This window comes from Pristiophorus japonicus, chromosome 1, assembly GCF_044704955.1.
Source record: "Pristiophorus japonicus isolate sPriJap1 chromosome 1, sPriJap1.hap1, whole genome shotgun sequence".
Taxonomy (NCBI): Eukaryota; Metazoa; Chordata; class Chondrichthyes; family Pristiophoridae; genus Pristiophorus; species Pristiophorus japonicus.
In genome coordinates, this window is record NC_091977.1 from 110735983 (window position 1) to 110746334 (window position 10352).

At 42.8% G+C, this 10352-nt stretch overlaps 1 protein-coding gene across 3 annotated transcripts in view; it reads left to right on the top strand.

Annotated features, from left to right (window-relative positions):
• rasef (RAS and EF-hand domain containing) overlaps positions 1–8963 on the top strand; it is a 138153-nt gene extending 129190 nt beyond the window's left edge. For 2 of the 3 annotated variants that reach the window (XM_070882530.1, XM_070882525.1), the window contains exons 17-18: positions 2530–2606; positions 8275–8963. In XM_070882530.1, the coding sequence (XP_070738631.1) occupies positions 2530–2606; positions 8275–8383 (186 nt within the window). In that variant the 3' untranslated portion in view covers positions 8384–8963. Of the gene's footprint in view, positions 1–2529; positions 2607–8274 lie in introns of those variants that run through there. The other variant, XR_011593563.1, reaches the window with a different exon arrangement.
• The last annotated feature ends 1389 nt before the right edge of the window (positions 8964–10352 follow it).

Below are 10352 nucleotides of genomic sequence, written 5' to 3' on the forward strand. Positions count from 1 at the left end.
TTAGAACTCAGCAGAGGAGGACAAAGGGTTTGATTAGGGCAGGGAAAATGGAGTACGAGAAGAAGCTTGCAGGGAACATTAAGACGGATTGCAAAAGCTTCTATAGGTATGTAAGGAGAAAAAGGTTAGTAAAGACAAACGTAGGTCCCCTGCAGTCAGAATCAGGGGAAGTCATAACGGGGAACAAAGAACGACCAATTGAACAAGTACTTTGGTTCGGTATTCACTAAGGAGGACACAAACAACCTTCCGGATATAAAAGGGGTCAGAGGGTCTAGTAAGGATGAGGAACTGAGGGAAATCTTTATTAGTCGGGAAATTGTGTTGGGGAAATTGATGGAATTGAAGGCCGATAAATCCCCAGGGCCTGATGGACTGCATCCCAGAGTACTTAAGGAGGTGGCCTTGGAAATAGCGGATGCATTGACAGTCATTTTCCAACATTCCATTGACTCTGGATCAGTTCCTATCGAGTGGAGGGTAGCCAATGTAACCCCACTTTTTAAAAAAGGAGGGAGAGAGAAAACAGGGAATTATAGACCGGTCAGCCTGACCTCAGTAGTGGGTAAAGTGATGGAATCAATTATTAAGGATGTCATAGCAGCGCATTTGGAAAGAGGTGACATGATAGGTCCAAGTCAGCATGGATTTGTGAAAGGGAAATCATGCTTGATAAATCTTCTGGAATTTTTTGAGGATGTTTCCAGTAGAATGGACAAGGGAGAACCAGTTGATGTGGTATATTTGGACTTTCAGAATGCTTTCGACAAGGTCCCACACAAGAGATTAATGTGCAAAGTTAAAGCACATGGGATTGGGGGTAGTGTGCTGACGTGGATTGAGAACTGGTTGTCAGACAGGAAGCAAAGAGTAGGAGTAAATGGATACTTTTCAGAATGGCAGGCAGTGACTAGTGGGGTACCGCAAGGTTCTGTGCTGGGGCCCCAGCTGTTTACACTGTACATTAATGATTTGGACGAGGGGATTAAATGTAATATCTCCAAATTTGCGGATGACACTTAAGTTGGGTGGCAGTGTGAGCTGCGAGGAGGATGCTATGAGGCTGCAGAGTGACTTGGATAGGTTAGGTGAGTGGGCAAATGCATGGCAGATGAAGTATAATGTGGATAAATGTGAGGTTATCCACTTTGGTGGTAAAAACAGAGAGACAGACTATTATCTGAATGGTGACAGATTAGGAAAAGGGGAGGTGCAACGAGACCTGGGTGTCATGGTACATCAGTCATTGAAGGTTGGCATGCAGGTACAGCAGGCAGTTAAGAAAGCAAATGGCATGTTGGCCTTCACAGCGAGGGGATTTGAGTACAGGGGCAGGGAGGTGTTGCTACAGTTGTACAGGGCCTTGGTGAGACCACACCTGGAGTATTGTATACAGTTTTGGTCTCCTAACTTGAGGAAGGACATTCTTGCTATTGAGGGAGTGCAGCGAAGGTTCACCAGACTGATTCCCGGGATGGCGGGACTGACCTATCAAGAAAGACTGGATCAACTGGGCTTGTATTCACTGGAGTTCAGAAGAATGAGAGGGGACCTCATCGAAACGTTTAAAATTCTGACAGGTTTAGACAGGTTAGATGCAGGAAGAATGTTCCCAATGTTGGGGAAGTCCAGATCCAGGGGTCACAGTCTAAGGATAAGGGGTAAGCCATTTAGGACCGAGATGAGGAGAAACTTCTTCACCCAGAGAGTGGTGAACCTATGGAATTCTCTACCACAGAAAGTTGTTGAGGCCAATTCACTAAATATATTCAAAAGGGAGTTAGATGAAGTCCTTACTACTAGGGGGATCAAGGGGTATGGTGAGAAAGCAGGAATGGGGTACTGAAGTTGCATGTTCAGCCATGAACTCATTGAATGGCGGTGCAGGCTAGAAGGGCCGAATGGCCTACTCCTGCACCTATTTTCTATGTTTTCTAAATTAAATATGCAGAATGGGGATTTTTAAGATACTCCAGAAAAATCAAGTTGCTCCAAAAAAAAACGGAGCAACTCCTGGCCAAATTTGGGCCCACAGTGTGGGCATACACTCCAGTTCAGTCCAATCAATTATACAAAAGCAGAGAAAAGTACTGATTTAAGTAATTCTCCAACAATTAACTACAAAATTTGTGCCCGTGTTACTTGTGCTGTTATGTTAGAAGTATTTACTTCTGCTCTGAAGTAAACCTCCATTCAATACTTCAGTTTTCTTATGCCTGAAATCCATTGAACAGTTCTATAATAAAATGGATTCCTTTTGCAGGCAGTGAGTGATTGATTGAGTTTGCACATTGCACAACAAAATGAAATTTAGCAAAAAGCAAACAAAAAAAGAGATGCATCACTGTATAAAACACCTATGACATTAGCATATTCTGTTTTCAGTCTGGTTTGGATCGAACATGGATACTGAAGCAATATAATCATAATATTGGAGCATATTAGTCAGGAATGACTCATTCTTTGGGTGGGATTTTAAGGATACTAAATATTGGAGTGAATTATATTTATCTTCTGTTTTCTTGACAGACATACAATGTGCTGTTCTGTGAAACAAGTGCCAAGGATGGTTCGAACATTATCGAAGCAGTGCTTCACCTCGCTCGGTAATCATTGATTTTTATTAATTAGATCAGCAGCTTCTTGAAGACATACATGAGGTGGAGTAAAAGGTCAAAGCTAGTTTGATAGTATGCTAAGATAAGTGGCACCGACAAACTCTGAACAGACCTCCTGCATAACCACCTGTTTTTTTCCCCAAGGAAGAAAATTACATCAAATTTCTATTGATAGTGATGTAAAAAGGGAAAACAATAAGAAAAAAATTAACAAATGTCCAAACCTAGTGTCATTGGCCTGGACATACCTGAGAGAGAGAGAGAGAGAGAGAGAGATAATTAATTAGCAAATTACAGGGGTGAGTTTTGATCCGTCAAATGCTAATTTCTCATTTTTGATTTTTCTTTTGTTCTTAACTAATGTGAGATACCAATATGGAGGCCAGACATTATTTACATCAGGGACTAAAGTTACAAGTCAACAAGTGGGATGTTTATTGGGTGGATGAGCTGAAACAAACATAAGGTAATGATCATTCTGGTCACAGTCTGAGAGGAACCAGTGATAAACCACCTTCCCCATCCCCACCACCGATGTAAAGTTATTCATATTACCAAAAACACACAGCTGTGTTTCTGGATTTTACAACACTATAGAGGTCATCCTGCAACTTCACGGTCCCAGTAGGTAGCCTTGTCTACCTGGAAAAGTAGACACCACAAATGATTTTCCAACTATTAACTTAAAAATGATTGAACAATCACAGGCAGTGGACGCCTGAATTTCCTATATGCTCTCCCGATAGATTAAGTTCTCTGCCAGGAGCATAAAGTAAGAGAATTACTCTGTGAGTCAAACTGTTAAGAGTTTCCTCGTGTTTTAAAATTATAGTCGTGTAGAGCGTTGACATAATCCAGGTTGATGCGATCCAGCCGTAACATTTTACAACTGTTATCTACTGGGTGAGATAGTAGTACCTAAAAGACAGCCATTTACCATCTGGACAGTTCTTGTTTGCATGAAGGTATAATGAAATCATTTTATTAGTGGCGATAATTTAACAGGAACTCTTACGATCTGGCACTTTGATGTCATGCAAGTGGAGGTTACCCTGGATACAATATCAAAGTTGCATTTTTCAACACTCTGGCTTCCACTTATTTGTGAAGATACTTTTGCTGCTTCCACTTTATGGCATCATCCTAATCATGATTAACTGCCTGTGTTGAGAGGCTTGGCAGATGACTAGCTCCCAGACCAACATCAATGTTGCTCCGAAAGTAGTTGGTAGAAACATAGAAACATAGAAAATAGGTGCAGGAGTAGGCCAATCGGCCATTCGAGCCTGCACCACCATTCAATAAGATCATGGCAGATCATACCACTTTCCTGCCTTCTCTCCATACTCCTTGATCTCTTTAGCCGTAAGGGCCACATCTAACTCCCTTTTGAATATATCCAATGAACTGGCATCAACAACTCTCTGCGGTAGGGAATTCGACAGGTTAACAACTCTCTGAGTGAAGAACTTTCTCCTCATCTCGGTCCTAAATGGCTTACCCCTTATCCTTAGACTATGTCCCCTGGTTCTGGACTTCCCCAACATCGGGAAAATTCTTCCTGCATCTAACCTGTCCAGTCCCATCAGAATTTTATATGTTTCCATGAGATCCCCTCTCATCCTTCTAAACTCCAGTAAATACAGGCCCAGTCGATCCAGTCTCTCCTCATATGTCAGTCCTGCCATCCCGGGAATCAGTCTGGTGAACCTTCGCTGCACTCCCTCAATAGCAAGAACGTCGTTCCTCAGATTAGGAGACCAAAACTGAACACAATATTCCAGGTGAGGCCTCACCAAGACCCTGTACAACTGCAGTAAGACCTCCCTGCTCCTATACTCAAATTCCCTAGCTATGAAGGCCAACATACCATTTGCCTTCTTCACTGCCTGCTGTACCTGCATGCCAACTTTCAATGGCTGATGTATCATGACACCCAGGTCTCGTTGCACCTCCCCTTTTCCTAATCTGTCGCCATTCAGATAATATTCTGCCTTCGTGTTTTTGCCACCAAAGTGGACAACCTCACATTTACCCACATTATACTGCATCTGCCATGTGTTTGTCCACTCACCTAACCTGTCCAAGTCACCCTGCAGCCTCTTAGCGTCCTCCTCACAGCTCACACCGCCACCCAGCTTAGTGTCATCTGCAAACTTGGAGATATTACACTCAATTCCTCATCTAAATCATGAATGTATATTGGAAATAGCTGTGGTCCCAGCACTGAGCCCTGCGGCACCCCACTAGTTACTGCCTGCCATTCTGAAAAGGACCCATTTATCCCGACTCTCTGCTTCCTGTCTGCCAACCAGTTCAGTACATTACCCCTAATACCATGTGCTTTAATTTTGCACACCAATCTCTTGTGTGGGACCTTGTCAAAAGCCTTTTGAAAGTCAAAATACACCACATTCATTGGTTCTCCCTTGTCCACTCTACCAGTTACATCCTCAAAAAATTCCCTTTCATAAATCCATGCTGACTTGGACCGATCCTGTCACTGCTTTCCAAATGCGCTGCTATTTCATCTTTAATAATTGATTCCAACATTTTCCCCACTACTGATGTCAGGCAAACCGGTCTATAATTACTCATTTTTCTCTCCCTCCTTTCTTAAAAGGTGATGTTACATTAGCTACCCTCCAGTCCATAGGAACTGATCCAGAGTCGATAGACTGTTGGAAAATGATCACCAATGCATCCACTATTTCTTGGGCCACTTCCTTAAGTACTCTGGGATGCAGACTATCAGGCCCCGGGGATTTATTCGCCTTAAATCCCATCAATTTCCCTAACACAGTTTCCTATCTAATAAGGATTTCCTTCAGTTCCTCCTTCTCACTAGACCCTCGGTCCCCTAGTATTTCCAGGAGGTACACAAGAATATCTCGGAGCATTTCTTCCTCCAATGTTTTCTTTTGACCCTTTAGGAAAGTATTTGGATTCCACTCAATGCTTTCCAACACAGTCATGGCAGAGATTGGGAACCCCTGAATGACTGAGCATGAATGTAAAACAATGCTCCACTGTGCTACCTACCTCTTTATCTTCAACTCTTTGAGTAGTAATTTCCTTTGCTGTTTTTAAATGACAGTCATATCTTCTGTTATATAGAGAAATACAGAATTGAATTATATTTTTAATGTTGAATGTTGTGAAGAAGAGATGGGAAAAGCACAGAATAATTATTTTGACAGTTTTGTGCATATGTAGGATAAATTATAGTTAGGAATGCACTCAGTGCCCTACTGCAGTGAAGGGCTTTACATGGCTCTGTTCGTCTGAATACAAGTTATTTGCATGAGTGGGATTGTGGTTAAGATTTTCCTGTCATTGGTTTTTAATTGATTATTATTCCAGTTCGTCCACTTTCCTCTCTTAGCAGGTTTGCACATTCATGTGTATTCTCAGTATTGTTTAGGCCAGAAATGTTCATGGGTGAAGAGGAGAGACAATCCTTTCCAAGTGCTAGTAACAATGAATGGAAATGTTTCTATGTAAAGAATCCTTTACTTTCAGCAATTTCCCACTGAAGACAGCCTTGTTTGGACGAATACGTCTTTTTTTTAAAAGAAAATTTGTTTGGTGAGGTAGGTAACCTAGAGTTACCTTAACCTCCCTAGATTGGAAGATGGGTCAGTAATTCCAGTGACCCTCTCATGATTGCTCTATTTGTTCCATCAGGAGAAACCTCTTTATCTGTCCATTGCAATCACTACCAAGTAAAAATAATTCCAAGGCACCAATCTAGGCCTTTGTGCCTTTTCAAAAGTTATTTACCCTTTAAATTCTGATTTTATCAAAAGGTAATTCGAGATCATCAGAATTCTAGTCTTATCAAACCATTTACTGTTCCTTCCCGGCGTGTGGAATGGACTCTTGCCTGGGTATAGTTCCATGGCCATTGTCAGCCCAGTGGTGTCTTACCCAAATGGTCATTCTTCCTTTGTGAACTGAGACAGTGTCAAGTTACCCAATCATGAAAGTATCAGCTTCAAGCTCAATCTTGTCACTTGACATTGACAAACATGGATTTTCATTCATCAGCAATAACCTTTGCTGATTTCCTCTTTCTTGACTCGGATGCTGAGGTTAATTGTAGTTCTTCTCTGACTGAGATCAGCTAACACAGCACAAACCGGAGATTTAAACTGGGACTTTCTGGTTTGTATGGCTTAGCATTACAGCAGGAATTACTGACAGGATAATAGGAGGACTTTGTGAATGTTTGCTTTTTAACACCTACCATACCAGATCTTCTCAAACTTCATCCAAATTTCACTTAGCAGCACACTGAATGAACACACTTCTCGTGTAAATTATGTCTTTTTTTTAATCTTAATATTGGAATAATGATTAAATGGACAATGGTAGATCATTTGTCAATTGCCTATCTTTATCTGAGGGGTTTTCTTTTGTGCTCATCAAGGCGAGGAGTGTTAGTGTTAGGGAATGGAACACTCTTCTTCCTTGGGCACTCAGAGCAAGCAATAGTCACTGAAAATGCAGGTGTACCATAATTATATACAGAATAAAACTTACCCTACCATGTTGCAATATTGTACCATGGCTCCAAACTCTCAACTCTCTACTGAACCAATGAGACATTTTCCTTATGGCTTCACTTTGCAAATTAACCAATCTGTTCCACAATCTTAACATTTCTGTGCTGTCTGTCTGTCTATGCTAGGAACTACAAACTCATTTCTCATGGGACCTATTACAACAAGTAGCCAGCATAGACAGAAGGGGCCAAATAGCCTCCTTCTGTGGTGCAAACGCCTATGGCTCTAACAAACAAAGGAGAATTTTCTCCCATTGGTATGGCTTGATTTGAACTCAGGAGAGAATAGACCAAATACTAACTCACTGAATCATCAATCCTTTATTTAAGATTAGTAATACAGGTGCAGCGTCCAGAATCTGGAGTTCCGGAATCCAGACACAGGACCGATCGGTGGCAGGGTCGTCCGGAATCCGTAAAATGTTCTGGAATCTGGACCCGACGACCTTGGCGATCTCGGGGCCTCGCCGCTGCCCGGCCTCACCTCGCCGCTGCTCCCCTTGCCCCACCGCCGCTGCCCTTACCTCGAGGCCTCCTCGCCAGCCCACCCAACGACCTCCTCGGCAGGGCCCTTGCCCGAACACCTCCTCAGCGGGATCGGCCCGCCCAACAACCTCCTCAGCGGGGCCACGCTCGACGCAAACATCTCAACGGGCTCTGGCCGGCCCGCCCAACAACCTCCTCAGCGGGGCCGGTCTGACCACGACCTCCTCGACAGGGCCCACCCGACAACCTCCTCAGTGGGGCCAGCCCCTGCCCGACAACATCCTCGGCGGGCCCCGGACGGCCCAAACAGCTCCTATGGCAGGTACCCCGACCCCCCGATGTTCTGAAATCCGGAAATACCCGAACCTAGGCTCGGGTCTTTCCAGATCTGTGATGTCAGAAAGATGTTCCAAAGTCTGGAAAAATACTGAATCCCGAACGGTCTCGGTCTCGAAGGTTCCAGATTCGGGACGCTGCACTTGTAGTACACAGCAAGTACAATCTGGATTCATGCTTTTTCATTGCAAATTAGTGTTTACAAGAACTTGACTGTACTTGATAAATGTGCCCTTTTGTTTACATTGTCTCTATTTCATTCCACAGGGAAGTGAGGAAAAAAGTAGATGAAGGAACAGATATGGACTCTGTAACTAGTTTGTCCAGCACACACTTGAACAAGAAGCTGCGCATGAAAAGCTGCTGCACCTCTTAAAAACAATGAAGAAAAGTCACTGAACTGCCCAGTGGTGTTTTACATTTTTGCATATTCTTTGTGATTGTACATTATTTAGCACCTTAGAAAATACTGAAAGATGGAGGTTACAGCAATGAAGAAGCTGAAATATGAAGGGTCGAGCAAATGAAAACAGATTAGCTGAAGAGCAAGATGAAATGACAATTTTAAATAAACTGCAGTTAACTATGTTTGTACTTCATTTATTCCATGAGTAATGAGACCATTCTGCCTCAATGTTGCCAAAGCATTAGCCAGCAAGATGGCTGTTTGAAGAAAAAGTGTATTGGTTTCCTTAATTATATTTGTATATAGTGGCCTTATTTACATTTCAAATTTAAAGGATGTTTCTAGAAATACTATTGCTGCTTTTTAAGATTGTGTTTTAGATACTATTTTGGCTCCTGTTGCCTCCATGAATGTATTTATTTTAAAAAAAATTAATGTAAACTCAAGCTTTATAGAGCATTTTACAGCACTTAGAAATGTAAATAAAATTATTTTTATGTAACTGAAGTAGAAGGATATTAAGGTGTTCTGTGATGTTTTGTAAAGTATATTAAACGATGCATTACATTTTATTAGACTTTGTGACTCTAATGGTTTCCTTAAAAAAAACTGATCAGTCCCCAATGCATTCCACACAGTAAGTCGAATAGTATGATGTCTCACATCTGTTTCTGATGTCTTCAAGTTGCTGTTTCTCTCTCGTCTCTCCTGCTCTCTCTTTTTGTGCTTTTCTCTCAGTATTGTTGGGTGGGAACTGGTGCATGGTGTGGTGGGGAAAGGAGACACCAACCATTGCGGGCTGCACTTGGGGGTGAGGTTCAGAGAAAATGTGACCCACAGCAGTTCCTTTCCCATCTCCTCTCCCAATCACTGGTGCTTCCTGCACCCGTCATGCTCTCTACCCCCTCACTCAGAATACCCATTCAACTGCTGTATTCCCTTACACTACATTCCACTTTCACTCACCACACCCTTAACCCTCCATATCAACCCTTATTTGCAGTTTTCACACACAAGCCAGATTTATCAAATTGCACCCCAAAAAACAGTGAAGATGGAAATCGAGCCCAAGGAGTCAGTCCAGGAGCGGAGTCCATCCTGTGAAACTTCACTGCAAAATGAACTTTTATAAAGACATGTGTATGTCATGACAGTTTCCTGACCCAGCATATATGTTTTTTTTAAAACAGTTTTATAAATTATGCCCACCAGCACACTCATTAAGGAAGAAATTGTTCTTGGAACATAATTACAAATAATGCACGTCCTCTGCAGCTCAGGTTATATAACTGTACTGACCTGAGACTGGTAACTGTAGAACGTGAAGTGTCCCAGGCAAGATCCCATGTGCAGAAGGGAGATAGAGTATAAAAGCAGAGAAGTCATGCTACAACTGTACAGGGTATTGGTGAGGCCACATCTAGAGTACTGCGTACCACTTTGGTCTCTGTATTTAAGGAAGGATATACTTGCAGTGGAGGCTGTTAAGAGAAGGTTCACGAGGTTGATTCCGGAGATGAGGGGGTTGACTTATGGAGATAGGTTGAGTAGGTTGGGCCTCTACTCATTGGAGTTCAGAAGAATGAGGGGTGATCTTATCGAAACTTATAAGATAATGAGGGGGCTCAACAAGGTGGATGCAGAGAGGATATTTCCACTCATAGGGGAAACTAAAACTAGGGAACATAGGGCCCAAGTTTCCACACGATAAAAAACGGGCGCCCCTCCGAGCTGGGCGCCCGTTTTTCGCGCCTAAAACGGCGCCTAAAAAAAAAATTGCGATTCTGGAGCGTTCTGCAGCTTCTTGTCTGCCTGGCGCGGTGCCCAGGGGGGCGGAGCCTACACCCACGCCGATTTTGTAAGTGGGAGGGGGCGGGTACTATTTAAATTAGTTTTTTTCCTGCCGGCAACGCTGCGCGTGCGCGTTGGAGCGTTCACG